Raw genomic sequence first — 26,499 nt, 5'->3', positions numbered from 1 at the left:
AGGAAAGTCAGGAAGAAAGTACAAAGTCCCTTAGGTTACAGTAAGCTTGTGGGTTCTAGCACCAGTAAACAGGCCTTTAGGAGAGCAGCAGGAGATGGATTCTGAGAAGTAACCTTGGGGTGCATCACACACTATTTTTTCTGTGACTGTATTTCTCTATTAATATTTGAGGGCTGGTAAGATATTCAGGTAGAGAGATTCAATATACAATTGAAAATTTGGAAAAAAGATATCTTTCCTTAAATTTATAAAATATTTCTAGATAAATTCACCTTTAAAAATACTTTTTCTCTTTATTCAATAGATATTATGCTTGGCAGAGCAGATTAAATTCACTGAAGATGTAGAAAATGCTATCCAAGATCACAGTCTTCATCAGATTGAAGCACAACTAGTGAATAAGTTAGAGCACTATACTAACATTGATACAAGTTCTGAGGATCCAGGGAATACTGGTATGGAAAAATGTTCCGTTTCCTACTTCTCAGTTATTTGAACACTTTTTGGTATTCTATCTTAATTCATTTATTGTTTTTGACTATCTGTCATCTATCTACCTATCTAATCTGTCTATCTTGCTGGTTACCTTAGACATTACAATATACATACTTAACTTTTATATTGTACTTAGAATCAATAGTTTACTGCTTTAAGTGAAATGTAGAAGTCTTATCGTCATATAAGTTTATCTCCCTCTTTTTATGTTTTAGTTGCCTTATACCTACGTTGAAAACTCCATGGGATTATAATTTTTTAACCATCAAATGTTTTAAAGGACTCAAGAGAAGAATAGTCTATTATATTTACCTAGATGTTTACCATTTATGTTGCCCTTCCTTCATTTTGATGCTCTGAATTTCCTTCTGGTATCATTTTCCTTCTGCTTGAAGTACTTCCTTTACCATTTCTTTTAGAGCAGGTTTATTTGTTGACTACAAATTCTCTTAGGTTTCCTTCATCTGAGAATATCTTTATTTCACCTTTATTCTCTTTATGTGAATTGAGATTTTTTTGATTGCGTGTTGAATGATTTTGGAATGATCTTTATTTCACCTTTATTCTCTTTATGTGAATTGAGATTTTTTTGATTGTTTTCATGTTGAATGATTTTGGATTGTATCCTGGACATTTTGAACATTGTGTTATGAGAATCTAAGTCTTATTTAAATCTTCTAGATAATGTTGATATTTTTCTATTAGCAATTGATCATGTTGGGTTCAGGCAACAAGTTACAGCTAGGGTTGTGGGTTGTGGTTCCAGTGTCAGTTTTGTTTTCAAAGTCTGCAATACTATAGAGATGTGTCCCACGTGTGTGCCACCTAGTAAATAGTTCTCAAAGGCTTTGGTTTGATATTTAGGATGAGATTTGCACAGCTTGGGGGTGAGCTGGAGTTTATAAACGAGTTTATGAACTTGTTTTATCCAATTTCCACCCTCTCCATGGTCTTCCCAGTATTTTGTAGTTCCCTTGGGCTCCTGTTTTGGTCCTCTGGCCAGAAAATTGAGGTTTCCTGGACTCTACTCTCCTGCACACTTTCTATGACCGCACCCGTGTCATGGGCCAACCGATGGGAAACAGAGAGAGAGAGATAAAGAGCAACTGTGGTTTGTCCTACTCTTCAGGGATCATAGCTCCTCTGATTTCAGAGAACTGTTCCCTTTCTTCATAGTTTTAGGCATTTCTGGGTCTCAGTTGCCAACCATGTAGCTATCAGGACACTCCTTTTCTGCTTTTCAAGTTTGAACTAGAGGCCTTCTCTTAGAGCTCTCCCTGTCTACAGCAGCTTGGGTTTCTGGCTGCATTGGGTCCAAGCCTAGGGACGGACACCAGAGGGGGGAAAAAAGATAAAGATAAATTCACTACTGGTTTGGTGGTACTTCCAATTTTGATCTTCCTCAATTTGACTAATACTTTTCACTTTTCAGAGTTCTAAGTAGCAGTTCAATGCATGTTGTCCGTGTTTTTCATACCTGCATTCAGAGGTAGAGACACGTCAAAGTGTGCTTATTCACTTGCATAAGGAACTGTAACCCCTCTCCTATTGAATTTTGCTGCCTTAGTTTTCACACTCAAAATTCTTATTTCTTACTTGCGGATTTGATAGTTTTTTGGTTTGCATGAAATATGTTATTATACCATTCAAATGTGTCATGAAATTACGATTTCAATTCATTAAGAAATCACTCATGTACATATAATCATAAAGTACATAAGTCATAAGCTAACGTTTTCTCCAATTATATTTATTTGTATATAGAATCTGGCATTCTGGAGCTGAAACTTAAGGCACTAATACTGGACATCATTCATAATATTGATGTGGTGAAACAGTTAAATCAAGTTCAAGTTCATACAACTGAAGACTGGGCTTGGAAAAAACAAGTTAGATTCTATATGAAAAGTGATCACGCATGTTATGTTCAAATGGTGGATTCTGAACTTCAGTATACGTATGAGTATCAGGTATGACATGTGGCAGCAGTGTTTTATTTTCCAGTTAGAAATTATTTACTTTAAATGAAATTTGCTATTGGATAAATGAATTATTTATATTTTAGTTGTAACTTTCAAGATTTTTTTTGTGTTACTGTCTTCTTTCTGTTTTATCATTGTGAAAAATATGTTATATTGGAAAAAATAAAGTAAATTCTATTTACAGAAAAGTTAAAATAATGGCTGTTGTACTGAATTCTCTAAATGTACCTTTTCATAGACTAGTATTTATATAGAATTTAAAAACGTATCTTTAATTCAACCAGAATTGAATATGGGCAACCTCAATGGAAGCAATTAGGTTTGTGCCTCCTTGTACAAGGCCAAAATTAGTGCAATTTTAAATATGCTAAAATGTGTTTGCTAAATGTTTTCATGTTTTGTAAGGTGAAAGAATTGTCAAACAAATAACCTAACTCATGTAACCTATATTAAAAAAAAATCCAGCGGTATCCTCTTTGCCTTTACCCATAGTAATGAATCAATGCTCAGAATATTTTGGCAATTATGTTAATAAGCATATGTCTGGAGAGTTGCCAGCTGACTCTTTCAAAAGGGAAATGTATTTTGAGACCCAAATCTGTCTACCTAATTAAGGAAGAGCTCTATAAACTGCAGATGAAATTGGAATTTGTTTTCTCTAAAATTTAGTAGAAATTTTGAGAATCATTTGATAAGTTAAAATTATTAATTTCATAAGGAATTTTTCAAATTAATTACTCTTCGAGGTCTCCAAGGTAATTCTTATTTGTGAAGCTAGTGAGATTTAAGACAAATGTTTACATAAATTTTAAATTACAAAATAAAATGTGGTTTTGTATTTGATTATCGTACAATATATCTTTGGATTTGTTTGCCTTACAAGTATATCTTTGTACCATTATCAAGAACTTAATAGACTATTTGGAAAAGTTAATGAGTATATTAATTAGGCTAGAATAAAATGCATTCTTGAAAAATAACTAAGTTTAATTCTAGTTTATGCTTTAGAAAATTTGTTTCACTGAAAATATTTTGGATATTTTTCTGTGTTAAAACATTAATCTTTTTGTTGTCTTTTTAACTTTTTAACTAGACTATCACACTACATACATATTTGAATAGAACATGAATAATCATTTTATATTTCCCTTTTATAGGGTAATGCTCCCAAGCTGGTTTATACTCCATTGACAGACAAGTGCTACCTAACTCTCACTCAAGCCATGAAGATGGGACTTGGAGGGAATCCTTATGGACCAGCTGGAACTGGAAAAACTGAATCAGTCAAAGCTTTAGGTGGACTTCTTGGAAGACAAGTTTTAGTTTTTAATTGTGATGAGGTAGAATAAATAATTAACAAACTATGTTATAGTGTGCTAGTTATATGCTTGAATTAGTTTTCATGCACTTATATATGAAATACTCTATTTTAAAATCACTCTCCTTTTAAATCACTTAAAAACAGAATGTTTTATTTGAAAGGTATAATGGAAAGAGGTCCCAAAATTTTTCTAAAGAGAATTATTGTAAAGAAATAATTTTAAATACAGAATACAGATTTAATGTAAGGGTTTAGAAAATATGTTTTTAGTAAGGAGAATAGTAAGTAGAGAAGGAAAAATCTTAAATTCATTTAAAATACCATTTTTAAAACATTTTGAGTAGTATTCGTAGTTTGACTTAAAGAATAACCAAAACAAAATCATGTATTTATTTAGTTCTGTGTGCTCTTAAGATTACGTTCCATGAATTATTTTGTTTATTTCTTGAAATTACCTAGGGTTTTGAAAGATTAGCTATTTAATCTCTACTTAAAAAAGAGCAAAATAGGCATAGATGGGTGAAATGATTACTTTATCAGTAAATGACATAAAATATGAAATTGTTATTAGAGTCTTCAATTATTTTTTAATGAGTACACTTTTTATTGTTATTTTTAAGGGCATTGATGTGAAGTCAATGGGACGAATATTTGTTGGTTTGGTGAAGTGTGGGGCCTGGGGTTGTTTTGATGAATTCAATAGACTGGAAGAATCTGTACTGTCAGCAGTTTCTATGCAAATCCAGACAATTCAAGATGCTCTGAAGAATCATAGAACTGTGTGTGAACTACTTGGCAAGGAGGTATAGAATATGTTGGAAATGTAAAGATTAAAATATTATATAAGACTGCATTACTCATACTCAGGCAATATTCTATCTTTATTTCTCCTAACACCCCTGTTTCTAATCTGTGACCAGTGTGTTAAACCTTTTTACCTGTGAGTTGTCTCTGAGTTTTCTCACCCTTTTTTGGTCTCATTCTACCATGCATCTTCAAACTACATTGAATAATTCAGTTGTAATAATATTTGCTAACATTTATTGAGCACTTGCTCTGTGCTGACACTGTGCTTAGTGCTTTAATGCATTGTCTTATTTACTACTTATCACAGTCCTTTGAAGTAGGTTGTATTACAGTAATGATGAGCACACTGAAAGTTAAAAGAACTGTACAATTATCCTCTTATCCATAGTAATATTGTGACAATGCAAGTTTTTGTTGGTAGGCCAAGAAAGTAAGGCCAGTTCTAAATTGTTAACATGTTCTTTACATGATGTTTAACCTCTTGAGAAATTATTAAGTTTTTACCTCTCTGTCATCAAAATATGTTTTCTTACTCATTCATGTTTTTTTTTTTTCTTTCTTTCCTCCTCCTATAAAGAAAGAGTGGTTCTTTCTCTCAACCAGTGCTAATCTTTCCACTTATACTTTGGAATCTGCTTCCCAGGGACCTCCTCTTAGTTATGGCCTCTGCCATAGTTTGCGCATTCCTTCCTCTACCCATTCCTCATTGTCTTTAAAATGTAATCACACCTCTTCCTTCTTAATAGTATATAATATGATACTATGTAATAATACTATAATATATTATATTTAATATAATTACAACATGAACAAACCTCCCCTTGATTCACCTGTTTTTCCAACCACTACTCTTTCTCTTTTCTTTCATTTATAGCCAGGTTTTTCTTTTCAAGGTATTTCTACATCCTAATTGTCCATTCATAGTTTGCACATTCTAATTTAGCTTCTATTCTTGGTGGTTTGTTGAATATGCTCCTCCTAAATTCTCTTGTGACATTGTGTTCTTCACTATGATAGCATTTATCACACGATGTTTGCTTCTTTGTGATACTCAACAGACTATAAGCTTCTGAAGGACATAAACTATTACTGACTTTGGTTCAGAGTTGTGTTGTCTCTGTGTGCTTAGCAAAGTGCCTAACACAAGGAAGGCTTTCAGTAAACATGTTGAATGAATAGACCAGTTACCATCTCTTAAACTTTTAGCCTCAAAAAACTGATTATAAGAACCTCTATAAAGCAGTGTAGTTCCTAAGAAGTTTATGATATGTTGAATAAGGAGATGGTTGGCACATTAGTGGTTACTTTTTGCTAAGGTACAAGACTTATGTGTAGAAACATATCAATAAAATTTTATTGGCACTGTGTTTCATATGTACAGTTTCAAATATTTGATGCCTATATTTTAAATTAATATTTCAGGTAGAAATAAATTCTAATTCTGGAATTTTTATCACTATGAATCCTGCTGGAAAAGGTTATGGAGGAAGACAAAAACTGCCTGATAATCTCAAACAGCTTTTCAGGCCAGTAGCCATGTCTCGTCCAGACAATGAGCTTATTGCAGAAGTTATTCTCTATTCAGAGGGCTTTAAAGATGCTAAGGTATTGGGCAGGAAATTGGTAGCTGTCTTCAATCTATCTAGGTGAGTTATCTTGTTTTAAATGTTTTTCTATTTTGTGGTTTCCATGATTGATTATGGTTATTAGTGACCATTTTTCACGTTTGTCCAATTTACCTATTCAGTGATTTTCATATTGTGTTCTTAAGATGTTGATAGGAAAGATTTTACTTTGAATACTAAAAACATCTGGCACAAAACTACTTGTTTTTTCTAAATACTCTAAACCTTATCTCACTTTTTTTTTTTTCTGCAAAGTATTTTTATTGGAGGGCTCCAGCTAAACGATACTTACTGATCTAATTTGCCAGCCTACCACTCAAAGCCTACTTTCATTGCAGGGAATCTTTCACAATTTTTCCTATGTTTTATTTTTGATAATAGAGGTTGACTTTTAGCTTCTTTGGGCAACCTAGAATTCTGGTCCATGTCATTTTAAAAGATAGTGAGAACTGGAATGTCAGAGACAGAGCAAGATAAATTGATTAAAGGTGTTAGGAATAAAGGTAACAGGTAATTGTCATTTAGTATCTTCATTAAGATAATTAGCTAATTCTTGAAAAGTTTATCCTGATCCTTGAGAACCATCCATCTTCAACATTTTACCTGAGTGATCGTTTTGTGTGATTGGTTCTTTTATATAATTTTAGGGAATATCAGTACTCATTTCTATTAGTAGTTATATTCTATTTTTTGGATCTGATGATAAAAAGAATTTGTGAAAGCTATTTGATGCTTTCTGATATCCATGTTTTTACTTAAGGGAACTTTTGACACCTCAGCAACATTATGACTGGGGTTTGAGAGCTCTGAAGACTGTTCTGAGAGGAAGTGGAAATCTTCTTAGACAACTGAAGAAAACTGGCGTTAAACAGAAAGGTATGATTCATTATTCCAAATATAATCTTATTTTTTAAAATCAGCTTTAATGTAGGATAGTTTTAGATTTATAGAAAAGTTGTAAATATAATACACAGGGTTTCTGAACAGCCTACCCCAGGTTTCTCCTATTGTTAACATCTTACGTGAATATGGTACATTTATCACAACTAATGGAACAATATTGATACATTATTTTTTAACTGAAGTTCTTACTTTGTTTGAATTTTCTCTCATTTTTACTTTCTGTCCTATCATAATTTTTGAACGTGCATTAAATATTAAATAGTTGTAGTATATACAGGAATAGGAATAGTCTAGGCCATTTGTTCTCAATCTTTAGTGTACAGTAGAATCACCTGGAAGCTTGTTAAAATACAGACTGTTGGACTCCATTCTCAAAGTGCCTGATTTAGTAGGTCTGGAGTAGAGCTTGAGAATTTATCTAGTCTTAAAATAAGAACAGAAACCTTGGAAACACCCAGGGATTTTTCTCTTTCAAAGATAACAGTGTACCAAACAAAATAAGCCTTGAAAAAAACTTAAAAATATGAAAAATGCCCTTTAACTTACAATAATTTTAGATCTACAGTAAAGTTAGCATCCCCAATGTTTCATCTTCCCATGGTACATTTGTCAAAACTAAGAAACTGACACTGGTGTATTACTATTAATTAAACTCCAAACTTCATTTTGATTTCACTGTTTTATTATTAATATCCTCTTTCTGTTCCAGGATTGAATCTAGGGTAGCACATTGTGTTTAGTTGTCATGTCTTCTTAGTCTCCTCTGCTCTGTGGCAGTTTCTCAGTTGGTTTTTCTTTCCATGACACTGACAGTCTTTTAGGATTACTAGTCAGGTATCATGTAGACTCTTCCTCTATCGTTTTTTTTTCCTGATGTTTTTCTCATGATTAGACTGAGTTATAAATATGTGGAAAGAATACCACAGCAGTGGAGTGCCCTTCTCATCACATTGTATCAGTGGGTACGTAATAACCATGGATACCACTGGGGACGTTCACCTTTATCACTTATCTTAGTGTTTGTCAGGTTTCTCCACTGTAAAGTTATTTTCCCCTTTTCCTACTCTACTCTTTGGACGCTAATTACTATATCTAGCTTACCTTCAAAGTGGGAAGGCAATGATTAGCTCCACCTCTTCGAGATGGACTATTATTTGAAACTCTTCTGTAAAGATTTGTCTTTCTTCCCCATTTATGTATTTATTAAATCATTTATTTAGATCGCTATGGATTCATGCATATTTATTATACTTTACCACTTTTTCCCCCCATTTATATAAAATAAATTATTCTCCCCACCCATGGATCTGTGCCTTCATGAAAGGCTGAATGTTCAGCTTCTTCAGGTTACTATTAAAAATTAAGTTAAAACACTATGAAAATAAGACAGCGTAGAAAAAAGGACTACATGAAATTACTTATTTTGACTCTAAACGGTCAAAGTATGCATCTTAAAAGGAAGCTACTTTAGCTCGTAGGTGGGCATGTGCCAGGGCAAATGCAGTTATTTGGTGAAGTATGAAATAACTACTTTTCAACTGTCTCTAATGATTTTTAAGAGATATTTAAACCATACCTGTAGTAAATAAAGATTGTTTTGCTATGAGTTCAGTGCATGAAATAAACTCTAGTTGTAGCCAAGTCTCTTTATATATATATGTATATATATATATACACACACATATATATATACACTTAAACATAGAAATGTTAAGCAATTATAGAGAAATACTGACTAAAAATAGTTTCTTGCCTTTAAGTATATCTTACCAATCAGCAGCTAATAACCTTGACAAAAATAAGAATCTGGCAATCATATTAGTGTTTATGTTTGGTTTAAGAATGGGTTTATGAACCAGTTTTGAGCAAGGCTGATCAAAGATTTTTGCCCCATTTGTTAGTTTTTAGTCGTATGACATAAAATCTCTGGGAGGCAATATTGGTATATTTGATGAGATACTTGAATCTGGAATTAGTTGATCTGGTTTTAAATCCCAGTTACATACTACTTCTGTGCTCTTTCAGGTAAGTCATTAAACTTTTAGATATTTAATGTTGTCATATGCAAAATTATAATAATACTAATGTTTTCTTAGTTCTCTTGCTTTATACAGTATTATGAGGATCCCATCAAAATGGTAGAGTACTGTGCAAATATAAATGATAATCATTTTTTTTAAATTGAAATCTGAGGATGCCTGGGATTCAAATTCTATGGAAAAGAACTCATGACTCTACTTAGTGATACTTATTTTTTCAGCAGTCAACAAGATAGTGACGTAAGCCTGCCAGTTCAATTGATAGCGTATGTCTTTACATGTTACTGAATTTTAGTGCATCCTTTGGTTACTAATAATGTATATCAAGGCCGTTAAATACTATTTTTATAGTCATTGAATTCATAACTAGTAATTTTAAAATGAAACTTTTTCTCTAGTTAATGAAAATCATATTGTGGTACAAGCATTGAGGCTTAATACAATGTCAAAGTTCACATTTGCTGATTGCACTCGGTTTGATGCACTGATTAAAGATGTGTTTCCTGGAATTGACTTTAAAGAAGTAGAATATGATGAACTGAGTACTGCGTTAAAGCAAGTCTTTGAGGAGGCCAATTATGAAATCATACCCAATCAGGTAACTATGAAGACTATTTTATAATATATTGATCCTTTCTCTTGGTTAATTCCTTATTATCTTTATCCTTTTTCTTTTAACTTACCTTTCATCTTTCATCTTAAATCTCACTTGCTCAGGGAAGTCTTCCCTGATCTTCAAGTCTAGATTAACTCCCTCCCTATGTTATATATACTTATTCAATGTTTAATTGTAGATTTGATTAATACTGATTCTCCCTCCCCAGATAGTAGACTCCGTGAAAGATGCGATCCATGTTTGTATTTGCTCACTGTTTTATTCCTAGTGCCTAATACAGAGCCTGGAACATAATAGATCATATATATATATACCGTGAGTACCAAAAATGTATACAAGTGGACACTTTGGTCAACGTTGCTCAAGTAGTAGTTTGTCGTAATCAGAAGTGTCTGGACGCTGATGGTAACCACTTTGAGCACGTCTTATAATTGGAGAAGTCAAATGTGACTTGTATTCATCTTTTATTATTGGTATATATGGAGTATTACAATTTTAATATAGTTTTCCTTTCTTAAAATGTGTATACATTTTTTGGCACCCTCTGTATGTACATATATATGTATATACGTATATATATTTGATTATACATAATTTAGTTTCATTTTGACATTTCACGGAAGTTTGTTTTTTCTTTTTTAACTTTTATTTATTTTAAGTGTGTTTTTCCAGTACCCATCAGCTCCAAGTCAAGTAGTTGTTTCAATCTAGTTGTGGAAGGCGCAGCTCACAGTGGTCCATGTGGAGACTGAACCGGCAACCTTGGTGTTATGAGCACCACGCTCTAACCAACAGAGCTAACTGGCTGCCCCGAGAAGTTCTTTTACTAAGTGTTTTTATGTAGCACAAATACATGTTCAAAATGAACACTTTTTTCACAAGTTTTGTTTTCTTTTTGAGGGAGACAGGATATTAATGAATGAACAAGTGAAAAAAATAATGAATATATTATATTTGAATGAATGAGTGAAGAAAACCATGAACATGTTGTATCAAATAACTTGGAAAACATGCATGTTTCTTTTAAAGAAATCTTGGATTTAAAGACCACATAGTAAATACTCATATGTTCAGATTTATTTATGTGTATTCTTTTATTTAAGGCTTTATCTTCCACTGGAGAAAATCAAAGGCCTTTATTTATATGTTTAGAATAGAATAACTATGATGGAATGAGAGCAGAACTGTGTATGATTGTACACTATAAATGATATACAAACATGTTTCTTTTCTACTAGATCAAGAAGGCTTTGGAATTGTATGAACAGTTATGCCAGAGAATGGGAGTTGTTATTGTTGGTCCAAGTGGTGCTGGAAAATCAACTCTTTGGAGAATGTTAAGGGCAGCACTTTGTAAAATTGGCAAAGTAGTAAAACAATATACCATGAATCCCAAAGCTATGCCCAGACATCAATTATTAGGCCATATTGACATGGATACAAGGGAATGGTCTGATGGTGTTTTGACAAACAGTGCTCGCCAAGTAGTTCGAGAACCTCAAGGTTGGTCTCTGTTGTGTGATTCATTGTTTTACTTAATTTTAGAGGTTAAGGTCTTGTCTATAATGCTGTTCTTATCTTATACATGACCATAAACTGCTTTATAATGATGTACATTGATATTTTACTTTGGAGGGACCCAAGACATGCTATCATATTGACCTGTACTCTCTAGCAACTTTTATTATAATAGAAACTCAGAGTAATCTGGGTGAATTGAAATCCACCACTAGATTAATTTACTGAACAAATATAAAATCTTTGACTGCTGAGTTGATATCATAATGCCTCATAAATAAGCAAGATGACAACGTTTTGTTTAGGGTTAAAATTGGTATGTGTGCGAACACTTTTAGCTCATCAGTTTGAATACAGAGATTTGAATAATTTTGAAAGTTTATGTCATAATATAGTAGATTCCTGGTCTAAATTTTATGGTTTGGTGTTTAAGAGAGTTTTAGGCCAGGATCTGAGAAGACTTGCTACTTTTTGTTAGATCATAATGTAATTATAATTGTTATCCTAAGCCAGTGAGTGAAAGGTTTAGAATTCTAAGATACTGAAAGGGATTTTCAATGTAGCCTTTTCTTTTTCAACATAGTCAGTAATATTCCACTAAGTACAACTTGACACCACTCTCATTTTAGGAAGGATGGATTAAAAAGGTTTTTCTTATAGAAAGGCTTGTGTACAAACCTTCTTCACTACTTCTCTTTGAAGTCATCTTTTTGTGTATCAAATAAATTTGACAGTAGCAAATTTTTGTATTTCTCATATAGGGAACTAAAGAGTGGGTTTCCTATATTTTCTTAAAGAGATATTACACAGCAAGCATTCATAGATTCTTAGGATGTGGTAGAAGACAAAGATCTGAAGAATGTGGGAATAGAAATACTTGTCTTACACACCTTGTTTTCTTTTAGTGAGATTTCAAGTCTGTATGTATATAGATAGAGCATTATCATGGGGTATGTAACTTAGTCTTTGGCCAGCTGAGCTAGGATTGTCCATGTGTTCTCCATCACATTTGTAGTACAAAATCGCATGAAAAATTTCAACTTGTTCAACTTTTTGTTCTTTATTTTTCAGTTTTAGAACTATAAAATAATACTTATGGAAATTTCTTCTGAAGAATGAGATAATTATTTTATTCCTTATTTTTAATTATTATCACTGCATACATTTTTTATTTTACCTCTACTTTTATGGTTTGAAAATAGATGTCAACTCATGGATAATCTGTGATGGTGATATTGACCCTGAATGGATAGAATCTCTGAATTCTGTTCTGGATGATAATCGACTACTCACTATGCCCAGTGGAGAAAGGATTCAGTTTGGCCCAAATGTTAACTTTGTATTTGAAACTCATGATTTAAGTTGTGCCTCGCCAGCTACAATATCTAGAATGGGAATGATCTTTCTAAGGTAAACCATAGAGCATTTGCATATGCTATACTAGAATATTCTTCAATTATTATTTTGGTTTCATACCTGAGTGAAATAAGTGTTGTATAAATAATATATAATTTGTTTCCTTATCTTTGATTAACTTATTTTTTTTAGTCTGTTAATTCATTTAGAGTTCCTGTATTATAGCAATTGAATTGTTTCAGCAGTTTAGTCATATCACAATTACTAAACAGTTATTTTTTTTTTTGCTTAAGTGAAACAGCAAGTATTTAATTTGTTTTCTTTATTCTATTTTATTTAAATATTATGACTGAGTTCAGGGAAGTGAACATACTAGTTATGAGCTAGAGGCTAAGTAGCAGTATTTTAATTGTAGAATCTTTGATTCATAGAAATTTAGAACTAATCTAGATTTAAATAATGGTCCAATCTTTTATTTTACAGATTGGAATCTCTTTACTTAATGTTTTCTTTCTTCTTCAGTGTATTTGGAAGAGGCTTAAAAAGCAAAAATGAATAATAAACTAATTTTAGATATTATGTACAGTAGTCACATAGCAGATCATGGACATTGAAGCCATTTTTATTGCTTAAAATTAATAATTAAAACATTTTCTTTTACTTTTCGAATTCAGGTTTTAGAATTTTATATTTATCAGTCGATATAAAGTGCTCTACTCTTTTAGGGCCATTTCAAGCCATTTTAGGTGTTGTGTGACACATGATAGTGTTATTAATTTGGTTCAAATTAAGTTTCCAAAATTAATTAATTGCTTACTTTGATAGTATCGTAGAAACTGTTTATATTAAATTTGTCATGAAGTCCAATTAACACTTTGAGGTATTAATTATTAAAAATATAATGCTGGGTTTATGGCTATTGTAGCAGTATCTCACACAATTTATCTTATTTATTCCATGTATTTATATAATCTTGTGAGAAAAATAGGATAAAAGAAAAGACTATAATTAAATTTTAAAATATTTATTGAATGCTTTTTATGTATATGACATTACGTTAGGCATTTTGGGAGAGAAAAAGCAAGACAGGTATAAAACACTTATGGAGGGCTTATCTTTATGGAGCATACCTTCAAATGGAGATAAAATAAATATAACAATTAAAATACAAAATAGAATAGAGGTAAAATAAGTGGTAAGTAGAATGCCATGGATATTTAAGAGAAACAAAAGACCACATATCACTATAGATGTTGGAAAATTCTTGGTGAACCAAATATGTATGATGAGAGGCATAATGAATACATATGATTTCACGTAAAATACTAATACGCATTAACATTTTTAGTTGCTGTTTGATTAATTTGTACTTTGGTTTTAGGTTTCATTCATTTCTTTAGTACATATTTATTGAGCACTTGGCTATGCAGTAGGCCAAATGAGGACCTTTTAATAGTGAAAGCGAATGCTATTAATATTAATTATTCTGGGGAAACTGGTATAAATCAGGATCGTCTTGGACAAACCAAGATGTGTAGTTGCCATAGGCATTGAGGAGATACCACTGACAACAAAGTCTTTATTCTGAAGGAGCTTAGAGTCTTTTGTTTGTTTTGAGCCTATCTAATGTAATTGGAATATTTACCTTTAATCTTCCCATTTTCCTTTTCCTTGTTAGAATGGATAGAAATGTGAGAAAAATTCAGGGGCTCAGTTTTTAATAGTGTTGCTATGAAACAGTGTTAGAAAAGGAAAAATGACAAAATTGTGAATTCTAAAATTACAATTCTAAAATTATTAATTAAAATTATTGTCAATTCTAAAATTATTAATCTGTGAGTTGTTTTAACTACAATTTTTTGTAATTATGTAAGATGTAATTTTGAATAAGATGTCAATATTATATTTAATATCAATCATTGGAGATTAATCATATAATTAATGCTTTGCTAAAATAATTGTACTTTTTATTTTAATTAAAGTTTATTGGGTGACAACGGTTAGTAAAGTTACATAGATTTCAGGTGTACAGTTCTGTGTTACATCATCTATAGATCCCATTGTGTGTTCACCACCCAGAGTCAGTTCTCCTTCCATCACTATGTATTTAAGAATCGTATTTTACTTTAGGAAGATTTTCAATAGTGCCATGGGAATTTGTAGTTGGCTTTTTTGGGGTAGAGAAAAAAAAAATATATATTTTTGAAGCTCTGTATTAATATGCAATGCATGTTGAACTCTAATGTGCATTTGAATCACCCAGGGATTTTGTTAAAATGAAGATTTTGCTTCAGTAGGTATGGGATGGGATTTGGGATTCTGTATTTCTAACAAGCAGATCATTATTGAGTAGGAAGGGTTTAGTCTACTTTTTGGCTAACCTGTGGATATATAATCCTTCCTTAATTTATATTTATAATAATGTAGATGAAGTTTATTTGCTTTATTTTACAGAAAATGATACCTTTAATTATGATATATATATGTATATGTATATATATATGTATAGAAGTAACTAATATATACACACATACATATGTAGAAGTAACTAAAGTCAATGCTTGTATACTAGCAGACACATGTTTAGAATAATGTTTACTGGAGCAGAAATTTGTTTTGAATGTAAATTGACAATTCTTCTTAAATAATTTCTTATGTGTTTGTTTATCTGTTTCAGTGATGAAGAGACAGATCTTAATTCTCTGATAAAATCTTGGTTGAGGAATCAGCCTTCGAAATACAGGAGTAACCTGGAAAACTGGATTGGAAATTATTTTGGAAAAGCTTTACAATGGGTTCTAAAGCAGGTAAATTAACCATAACATTTCATAATTAATAATTTAGGTGAGAAATATAATGATTAAGATTGTCACTTCCATATAGGTTGCCTTTTAGTAGAGCTCTGCCAGCATATGGCGGGTAGTGAGAGATAGATGTTTTCATTGTTGTTCCTATCTATCTCTTGGCATAACATTTTATTATGTTAGTCTTAAAACACTTTAATTCTCCCATCTTTAATATCTTGCGCTGCTTACCTAAAAATCTTGAATGTTGGAATGACTTTCTAAATTTAATTGCAAATCCATCTCGTCACATTTTACTGTGTCAGTAAATACATATGTGTTATGCTAAAAACAATGTCAAGGTACTACTAAAATAGAAAAAGGATGGTGAGTTATTTATAATTTTATTAAAACATCTGTCTATTTAACCAATTTATTTAATATCTAATATATGTCAAGCATAACACTACATGAGACTGTGAGAGGTGAACATTAACAGGACAATCCCTTTTCTTAGGAAGGGTTTGTCTATTGAAGGGAAATTACATGTAAAAAGATAATTACAATATAACAGGAGGAAGAGAGTATTACTGTCTTCTAGGAAAGTTTTAAAAAGGAGATCACACTTAATTTTGAATTTGAAGCATAAATAGAAGTTTAACATGTAAAGAAGACAATAGAGAGCTTTCATATATTCTACATATTTTCAACTTTTCTTGGTTTTTCTTTAATATCATTTCTTTTATGAAAAATGTAAACATAAAATCGAGGAAATAAACAGCAATGAGTTTTTTTTTTTTTTTTTTTGTAGTATTTGTTAATCTGAACTTGATGTAGAGGTCAATACTTTGGGATTAAACTAGACAAAGAGAAGTGGAGATTTCACTTTAGTTTCTCAACCTTTTTCTTTTCTGACTTTGTAAAGATGAAAGATGGAGGAATAGGAATTTGTGGGAAATGATGCAAATGAGATAGTTTTCCCTGGAGGTCTTAGGGAAAGAACAACTCCCATCAGCCCTCAGTCTGACTGAGGTGTCTCCTTTTGCTTCTGCAGCAACATACAATGTCTTCTAACTGTATTATAATTGCTTACATTCAACTATGGGGACCTTGAGGGCAAGTACCAAGACTATCCTACTCCTTATTGTATCCTCAGAGCCAAATATGGTGATAATAACAGAGTAGTGAAAGAATGAGAATATATGTGCTCAATTAAACACCTGATGCCTAGTTTGTAGCACTTTTTCAGTTGATACGTTGTTACTTAATTACTGTAAAACATCCAGAGCCTAACAAGGCTGGAAAATCCAAATATATTGAGGCCATCTACTTGCATGCTGTTAATGTTAGAATGAGAAATATAATACTAGATGGAATATATTGATATATAGGGGTTTGTGAGTGTAGAAATGGTGACAGGGTAAGATTATTAAGCCATAGAGTAGATACTAAAGATTCAGTTAGAAAATAAACTGATTCTGTCTTGAGGTCAGTTCCCTGTTATTGTTTGAAATTTTTTTTATGTGTTGAGGGTTCCTTCTTTCTTATTCTGTTCTTTGTTCACCATTTTCAGTTTCTGAGAGATATACCATAATGGATGTTTTGGTCAAATGCTGATTTTTTTTGTAACTAGAGCTTTGCTTTCTTGTATTAATTTAGCAAATTAGACAATCTAGAAGGAAATATGTGGGTTTCTTTTATCTCGCCTTTAAGAGCCTAGAACTCTTAGCATGGCCTAAGCCATCTCCCTCTTTCCTGCTCTGCCTCCCATTTCTTTATTCTCATAAAAATATTTATTCAGGCAGAGTGTGTTTTTTTTAAAATGCAGATTGGATCATTTTACACTCTTAATTAAAAACACTCAAAAGGCAGTGAAAATAAAATTGGCACTCCTTACCATTGCCTGTATGATTCTACACATGCTGGCCCTTGCCTGCCTCTCTTCCTTTGCTTACTCAGGCATAAGTTTCTTTTAATTCTGTAACTATACCAGTGGCTTACCTATGCATATGTTGTGTTTTCTTCCTGGCCTGATAGATCTCATTTTTCAGATGTTAGCTTCAATGTCACCTTTTTCAGAGAGGCCTTGAGCCTTCAATCTGAGTTACCCTTTCTCAGAACATTCTGTTCTGCTGCTCTGAAGCTCTTACCACAACTTGTTAACCATCTCCTCTACTAGACTTGAATTCCATAAAAACAAGTAGTACTCTGTTTAGATCACCCTTTCTTTTTAAATACTTAGCATCTCATACAGATTCTAATGCATAAATACTTCCAGATTAATGAGAACCCTTTCCCCTCCTAACTCCTAACTTGGCAGTTACACAGGGCCCCAGAGGACCACAGATCAAAATCATCTACACCACCTCAGTCCAAAAGGTTCATTTTAAAATCTGCGTAGAGAGAAAGAGCCAAATGCTTTTTCATTTACGCCTGCTTTTATTAGACTTTCTTGTCCAGTGCCGTCAATCAAGCCCTTGCCTCTTGTTTCTTTTTTAACAGCAAGAGGAAATGAACTATTCTTTTTACACCAATGCTCATTGATTTAGCTTTTCTTTTATGTGTTTCAGGTTTAGGAAGTAAACAAATCATGTAGCTATTTGAGGACTCTAGTGCTTATAGCTAGAAATATACAATTTTGTTTTTATGATTACTTTTTATTTTCAAAGTTTGTATATATACATTGAATTAAATCTAAACTTTCTACAACTAAATAGAGGAATAAATTTAAAGATGATCCTTAGAAAAGACATGTGAATATCAATCTGTATGGTTCTAAGTTAACTAGTTAATATTTGCCTTTTGTCTCTACTGTGGATTTCAATTAACAGAATGACTATGTGGTGGAAACAAGTTTGGTTGGGACTGTGATGAATGGTTTGTCACATCTATATGGATGCAAAGATCATGACCAATTTATTATTAACCTCATAAGGGGCCTGGGTGGAAATTTGAACATGAAATCACGTTTGGAATTCACCAAAGAGGTAATGCATATTAAAAGCCTATATTCAGTCAACATTTTTCTGTAACTTTCATCGACTCTTAACTGCCAAAATACAATGACTTGTAACTGTAAGGTATAGAACTTTTTAATTCTGAAATTATGTGTTCAGTATAATAATGGATTTATATACATGTATATACATTCATATGTATACTTATTTTTCTCTTTTGAATTAGTTTATGATATAAAATTATATTTTAATAGGCTAAAGTTTGGAACATATTTTTTTTTGTTAGACATTGTTGAACCTACTTAGCTATATGAATAAATATAATTATTTCATTCATTTTAATCTTAGAATAATATATTTTTTAGTTATTTGTTTAACCAGAACAGTTTCAGCAGTTAGGGTGCGAGGATGGGCTAATCATTATAACTCTTTCTTTAAATACATGTAAAGGTAAAACTGAATTCTGCATGTTAAGGGATTTCTTCCTATTGGCCTCTGTTGAAATAATTGAACATACATTCCTTTGAGTTGGCTCCAACATTATGTTTCTGCATTTTTATCATTTTGTTCCTTTTTTGATACCATCATTTATTGCTTTCTGTATTTGGTTTACATTTCCATGGTCATTCTGTTGCCAGATAATTCTCATTGTTACCAATCAGTGCCATATATATGCTGCTTTTAAGCAGACATTCTCTTGCCAAAGTTCGGAATAAAGGTGTTGCAGAGTAGCACAAGAGGCTAACTCACTGCTTTACTCTTATATCTGTGCAAATAACAGTTTTCAGAGTTAGAAAGATGAATAACTGGTTGAGAACAGTGGTGCTATCACTGGAATGGGCACAGAATATGATGGAAATGAAATGTTAGGATTCCTGCATTGTGTGATTTGTAATTTAGTGATAAGAACTCAGTTAAATGGTAAATATATTTGTACCTTGGTGTATATGTAAACTGGATGACATTCATTTGCTTAATTGATAATAGAGAATAATACTTGAGATAAAATGTTACTTTAATTACCAGGGATAGTAGGTTTTGTGTATGTGAACTTTTTTTTGAACTAAGGTGTTTCACTTTGGTACCTTTATTTTAAAAAGTTAAAATTTCACATACTCTATTTGGAGTAAGTGAAAACCTATCACGACTTTTTCCTCTTAAGGTTTTTAACTGGGCACGAGAAGCCCCTCCAGACTCACACAAACCAATGGACACCTACTATGATTCCAGTAGAGGACGATTAGCATCTTATGTGCTGAAAAAGCCAGAAAACTTGACTGCTGATGATTTCAGTAATGGCCAGACTCTTCCAGTCATTCAGACTCCAGACATGCAACGAGGTCTAGATTATTTCAAACCTTGGTTAAGTTCTGACACTAAACAGCCATTTATTCTTGTAGGACCAGAAGGATGTGGCAAAGGGTAAGAGCAGAAAAATACTGGTTGAGGTGCATATTGTGGATTTATGCTTGTTTCCTCTTTTAAAATGATTTAACAGCTTTTGTTACCTTTCTTTTGGTTGAACTAGCCCTTTTCATGAAGGATTCTTCATTGTCACTACTTGTAAAAATAATATGACTATTGAAAAGAATATGTCATATTTTCTGCCAGGTTATGTTTTCTCTAATGAAAAGAGAGCAATTTGAGAAGATACTTATACAAAGAATCTATGCATACAGTCACACAAAGAATGAATACCTTAGATATACTCACAAATTACTATTTGCTTTATTTATAAAAAAATGAATCTTGAAGTTAGCTGTCTATTTTTAAACTAGATTTTAATTAGTTACATTCAGCCTATGTTTAATGCCTACTGAGTATAATTTCTGGAAATAAAGGATACATGGAATATTTCACATTCCTAGCAGTAATTTAAAAATTTTTTAAAATCATAGTAATTTTTTTTAACTTGGAGAACTTAATATCTTAAAATCTCTCCTTCAACTGAGGGGAAACAGTTGATGTCTTTTATATATACATGGTTGGAAAGTTAAGTTCGTGAACTCATCCTAGAAAAAATGCTACATACCTCATTGCTAAATATCACTACAGTCACCTTCGAATTACTCTCTTTGGGAAGCTGTGCACTGATGCCAGTGCCTAGTCCACCCTTCAAAGCAGCTTTGGAACTCTTTTTCTGGAATGGCCATCAGAGCTGTCGTCGTATTACCCTTGATGTCCTGAATGTCATCAAAATGTCTTCCTTTCAATATTTTCTTTATCTTCAGGTAAAGAAAGAAGTCATTGGGGACCAGATCAGATGAGTAGGGAGGGTGTTCCAATACAGTTATTTGTTTACTAGCTAAAAACTCCTTCGCAGACAGTGCCGTGTGAGCTGGTACATTGTGTGTCGTAAGAGCCACGAATTGCTGACAGAAAGTTCAGATCGTCTGACTTTTGCATGCAGCCTTTTCAGCACTTCCAAATAGTAAACTTGGTTAACTGTTTGTCCCGATGGTACAAATTCATAATGAATAATTCCTCTGATATCAAAAAAAGTTAGCAACGTTGTTGCAACAAATTCATGAACTTAATTGTCCACACCTTGTATATACTTTATCAAACAAAATTATTTCTGTGAACTTTGATATTTTTTTCACTGAAGGAGTTCCAAGATTTCCTTAAAACATGAATTAATTTTTTTCTAGTCTAGATGTTAGAAAATTACCTTGATAGTTATAGAAACCATATTCATGTTTACCATCTTCCCCTTAAACCTCGTCATTCATAATTTAGAAACTGAAATATCTATAAAATAGAAATTTTATATTGAATATAAAAAGTATTTTATTGATTGCATTCTGAAAGTCAAATGTCATACATCTTTCATAGGATGCTGCTCAGGTATGCTTTTTCCCAGCTTCGGTCCACTCAAATTGCTACAGTTCATTGTAGTGCACAAACTACATCTCGACATCTCCTGCAGAAATTGAGCCAGACTTGCATGGTTATTAGTACTAATACTGGGCGAGTGTACAGACCAAAAGACTGTGAAAGGCTTGTTTTATACTTAAAAGATATCAACCTTCCCAAGCTTGATAAATGGGGGACCAGTACTTTGATAGCTTTCCTGCAACAGGTGAGTCTTACCACTTGAAGTGTTTTGAAATAATTGGAAACCAATTTAATTTCATTAACTTTTCTTATAGATAGAAAATATTCTGCTTTCTTCCTTAGAGGCAGCTTCATCTAGCATGTCGTGGAAATTAAACTCTTGTAGCATCTCAGTCTTGTTCCAGGGCTACTTTTTTTGATTGTCCTCCCTTTAGAAGTTAGTAATACATCAAGTTGATAAATGACAGGAAGAGTAAAAACAACCTTTACTCTATACCTATTACATGTCCTTTATTCCTAAAAGATGGAGGAAAGCAGAAGCTGAGAATGGTGCTGGAGTTGGGGAAGTTTTTGCTGCATTTTTTAGGTATGCATTCTTTGAAGAGCAGTTAGATTTCCCAGTCATGCCCCTTTCTGGCTGCTTTAGCCCATTAATCTCCCTCTTTGCCTATGTAAGTATCGGAGACCATACATTTTCAGTCAGTGTGGAAGAGTTTATTTTTTTATGTGATTTGCATCACATTAGAAACTATATTCTAAATTAGAACTTATTATGCTTATATATCTTCAAATTTAGATTTAATGTATAACTACAGAATATAATAAAATATTTATAGAAAGAAACCAAAAGTTTTTCCTCATACTTTTTCTTATTTCTTTTCACTTTCTTTTTGATAATTGCTGGTGGATTTATGCTATCTGGAGAAAAGCATTTTTATAATGAGGATAATTCAGCTAACGTTGAACAAGTCATGCACAGTGTTTCTTTTCAATGATATAAGAACTTAGAGTAAATTTTAATCTTAAATTCTTGAGTTAGGTAGAGGATGATGAATGCATTTAGAAACAATTGAATTTTATGCAAAAATATGTCATGATTAGAAAATCCTAAGCATTAAACTTTTACTTCTAAAATTTATTTTCAAATAGGTATTGACATATCAAGGATTTTATGATGAAAATTTGGAATGGGTTGGTTTAGAAAACATTCAAATTGTGGCTTCTATGTCAGCTGGAGGAAGACTGGGAAGACATAAGCTTTCTACCAGATTTACTTCTGTTGTTCGCCTTTGTGCCATAGAGTATGTAACTTAGCTTTAAATCTTTGTGTTTTTTTTGTTGTTGTTGTTTTGTTTTGTGGGAGACATCTTATATATTTGCATTTTATTAAAGGTATCCATTAATGATGTTTCTTCAAAATGTAGACTAAACTACAAACTAAAGCTGTAGACTATAGTCAAACTAAAGCTTTAAATCTTTGTTTTTTTGTTTTGTTTTGTGGGAGACATCTTATATGTTTGCATTTTATTAAAGATATCCTAAATAAGTAAAGCTCTTAATTTTTTTCCTGCTGTTCCCAAACTATAGGCAATAATTTAGGATAATGAAGGCTTTAATCAGCACTTTTTGTGTATTAGAAATAAAATAGAATTGTTTTGTATTGTCTCTGTTCTAAAATGTCAATATCAGGAATCTGAATGGTAGATATTAGTTTTAAATGTTTTATGGATTTCATAACAAAAATACTATCCAGTGTTATGAATGTGACTAAAAAGAGAGTTTAAATCTGAACAAAGTAGAGTTAGGTTATGTTAGTGCCTGATAGCAGTACTCCTAGTACATCCATCTCTCTCAATGGTCCATAATCATTACAGGACTTTTGAATTTTATGGTTACGACACTGTTTCCTTTGTTACATTTTGCCTTATAAAATCTTGTTTTTATGTTTTCAGGATAATTTTAATTTCTTTCAGAAATGTTACAGCCACCAATTAAGTTGTATTGAGATAGAATTTAGTTTTGGAGTTTGATTTTATTTTTTGTATTAGTTCTACTTTTATAGTTGTGAGATAGATTACTGCTCTATATACAGGCTATACATAACTCAAAATGCTTTATCTTGAGCAAAATTTTTCTTTTTGCCTTTTCTGAAGATCAGTGGTTTTTCAATTATGTTTTTTTAAGTAATTTCATTGGAATCCTCTGTTATGACCCTCAGTATTTCACAACAGATAGTTAGGGATCTAATTTGCTTGAAATGAGAATAGGGACCTTACCCCTTGGGTAAACCTTGGAGGGTATCTAGGTCTCAGAATGGCACAATTTGAAAACCATTGCTCTAACTTAATATTAAAATAATAATTTAGAATATTGATTTATTTCAACTTTTTTCTTATATGCCCCTTTTTAGTTACCCAGAAAGAGAACAATTACAGACAATTTATGGAGCATATTTGGAACCAGTTCTACATAAAAATCTGAAGAATCATTCTATTTGGGGTTCTTCATCAAAAATTTCTCTCTTAGCAGGATCTATGGTACAAGTGTATGAACAGGTATAAATTCATCTACAGTATGTTGTAGTTTTCATGCCTATTTGTGTCATTTCTGAAGTACTATCTTTAATTTTGGCCTGTGTTGATGCTCAGGCTTTCTTTTCCTTTTGTTCACTAGACCGTTTTACTAGAGAGTAAGCTCTGTGAGGGCTATGCTCTGTTGTATTCACTGTTACATTCCCTGACACAGTTTCAAATTGCCATTCAAATATTGACTGAATGAATCAGTGGGTGGATGTTTATTCTGCTGTCAGCTCAAATTTAACATATTTAGAATGGAGTTCTTTCCAAAACTAGATCTTTCTCTTGACTTCTATTAGCTTCTATCTTCCAGGCTTCAAATCCTAGAGTAGCCTTTGACGTTTACTTCTTTCCTGTTACCTGTGAGGAAATATACATCCTTTCTTGGTAAAGTGAGACAATACTTGAAAATAGGCATTAAGGATGCCAGAAGACATTTCTTGAGTACATTATCTTTCCAGGGCTAGTCCTAGGGATGCAAAGATGACTGAGTCCCTTTGGAATTTCAGTCTAATGAGGGACCTAGTCATATAAATAAACTATTAATACAGTGTGATAAGTATAACAACAATATATATAAGTTACAGAGAAAAAAAGAAGAGGGAGTAACTGTTGTGTGTGGTAGTTAGTTGCTAAGGAGAGCGGTAATATGATCCGAACTTTGAAAAATGAATAGAAATTCACAAAGTGGCTGGAGATGAAAGGTCTTCCTAGGTGAACAGAATATCATGTGAAAGTTATGCAAGTGTTTGTGGAAGATGCTTTTTTAAAATTGGAGTAGACATTAGGAAAGATGAGTTAGAGAACAAGAAATTCCTTATATATTTTTTTCTAGATTAGTGCAAATGTTCTGTGATCAAGGCCCGAATAAGAGCGGTGGCTTCGTCCATAGAGAGGAAGGGGCAGACTCTTTACTGGTTATGTATTTGAGGAGCGACGCTTGATTATGTTAAAATTCAGTGGCTTCTTGAACATAAGTTGCTCTGTGGTTTCCAACTTTAGAAAGTGGGTCTTAACCTAGACCTATGAGTGCCCTGGAATTGCAACCACTATTTTATAAAACTTAGGTTTGAATTTCTTTCTTTAGCAGTACTTTTTAACCTTTTATTTTATTTTTTACCATGGACAATCTTTGGCAGTTTGTTGAAGCCTATGAACAACTCCTCTTAGATAATGATTTTAATTACATTAAACGTAATCTACAAGATAACTAAGGTTATCAATTACTTTGAAATGCAGTTCCACCTGCTGGTAGAAATTGGCATTCCTGTGAGTCTAAGGTGAATGAAAACTTTATAACATGATTATACATTTAAGAAAGTAGAGCATTTATTGCATTTTTTTTTTTTTCAGGTGCGGGCCAAATTTACAGTTGATGATTATAGTCACTATTTCTTTACTCCTTGTATCCTTACCCAGTGGGTTCTTGGCTTATTCAGATATGATTTAGAGGGAGGTAAGTTTTGCTTTCCTGAGTTTAAATCACTTATCTTTCTTTAGAATGACACAGGGTATCTGTGTTTATGTGTGTATATTTATGCTATATATTGTTTGTAATGGATACATTAAATGAGTATTGTAACTGTAGTATTTAAAAAACTAAGTAAAATAACATTAAATTTAAACATTAATATTAAAATTATTATGCTCTCATATAAACTATTTATGAGTATCATGATTAAAACATGATTTTGGGAAAAATGAAGTTATTATTCTTTGTATAATATGCTTTTGGGATTGTTCTTTTTATTGACCAACTAGAGATACTAATGCTTAATGTATACTTTAAATAATCAAAAAACTTACCAACTTATTAACAAAATAAATTTAAACTTTTTTTCTCTTTTCTTCTGTTTATCTGATGCCAAAATTATGGTATGTAGATTCTTATTCTCTATTTTTTTCTAATATTATGTTGAAAGCAACTATTTTCAAATCATTTGAATTTAATTACAATTAAAGAAAATTTTGCCTTTTTTAGGATCTTCAAAACATCCACTAGATTACGTATTAGAAATTGTAGCGTATGAAGCACGGCGCTTGTTTCGTGACAAAATTGTTGGTGCAAAGGAGCTTCATTTATTTGACAGCATTTTAACATCGGTGTTTCAAGGAGATTGGGGCTCAGATATATTAGACAATATGGCAGGTAATATAGTTAGAGTTTATATAAATATATAAATGTTATGAGAACTTTACAATTGTTTTTCGCACTAGTAGCATAATTTCATATGTCTAAAACTTTGGATAATTTTAATGTTATTTTTACTATAAGGAGCTGCTCTTTTTTGTTAGAGTTCAGTAATTATGTTCCAAATAAAATATGATGATAATTGTTTTCTTGGAGAAAAAGGGGTGCTGGCCATAGTGTTTAACATTTTCAATTCAAAATTGTATTTCCTGAAAGATTTTTACTAATAAAGTTTTTTAAATAGTTGTAGATGTATGAAACCCAAAGATTATTATGAAAATCTATAGTCAATTATAATGAATATTTCTTGAGAGTAATGACCATTCTCATTCCTGTCACTGCTCATAATGTCACTAGCACAGAGTTTCTTACATATTCTTACCAGCTTCACCCACTGTTATGATAAACAAAACATGGCAACATCCAGTCAAAGCAGCTGTGTCGCATTTGCAATTATTACTGTTGACTAGCAAATTTGCATTTTGAAAACTG

At 32.0% G+C, this 26,499-nt stretch overlaps 1 protein-coding gene across 4 annotated transcripts in view; it reads left to right on the top strand.

Annotated features, from left to right (window-relative positions):
• Nucleotides 1-26,499, top strand: part of DYNC2H1 (dynein cytoplasmic 2 heavy chain 1) — a 292,996-nt gene that overhangs the window by 47,167 nt on the left and 219,330 nt on the right. For 3 of the 4 annotated variants that reach the window (XM_074335553.2, XM_019717180.3, XM_019717179.3), the window contains exons 31-47: nt 305-455; nt 2,260-2,465; nt 3,635-3,817; nt 4,419-4,601; nt 6,028-6,251; nt 6,991-7,106; nt 9,571-9,770; nt 11,027-11,291; nt 12,509-12,716; nt 15,340-15,469; nt 18,277-18,432; nt 19,565-19,824; nt 21,238-21,484; nt 22,390-22,541; nt 23,651-23,795; nt 25,170-25,272; nt 25,798-25,965. In XM_074335553.2, the coding sequence (XP_074191654.2) occupies nt 305-455; nt 2,260-2,465; nt 3,635-3,817; nt 4,419-4,601; nt 6,028-6,251; nt 6,991-7,106; nt 9,571-9,770; nt 11,027-11,291; nt 12,509-12,716; nt 15,340-15,469; nt 18,277-18,432; nt 19,565-19,824; nt 21,238-21,484; nt 22,390-22,541; nt 23,651-23,795; nt 25,170-25,272; nt 25,798-25,965 (3,097 nt within the window). The remainder of the gene's footprint in view (nt 1-304; nt 456-2,259; nt 2,466-3,634; nt 3,818-4,418; nt 4,602-6,027; nt 6,252-6,990; nt 7,107-9,570; nt 9,771-11,026; nt 11,292-12,508; nt 12,717-15,339; nt 15,470-18,276; nt 18,433-19,564; nt 19,825-21,237; nt 21,485-22,389; nt 22,542-23,650; nt 23,796-25,169; nt 25,273-25,797; nt 25,966-26,499) is intronic. The other variant, XM_074335552.2, reaches the window with a different exon arrangement.

Source organism: Rhinolophus sinicus, chromosome 14 (genome assembly GCF_057876585.1).
Source record: "Rhinolophus sinicus isolate RSI-liver-muscle chromosome 14, RSI-T2T, whole genome shotgun sequence".
In the NCBI taxonomy this organism is placed as follows: Eukaryota; Metazoa; Chordata; class Mammalia; order Chiroptera; family Rhinolophidae; genus Rhinolophus; species Rhinolophus sinicus.
Note: the sequence above shows the minus strand (reverse complement) of the source record. Positions and strands in the feature narration are given on the sequence as shown.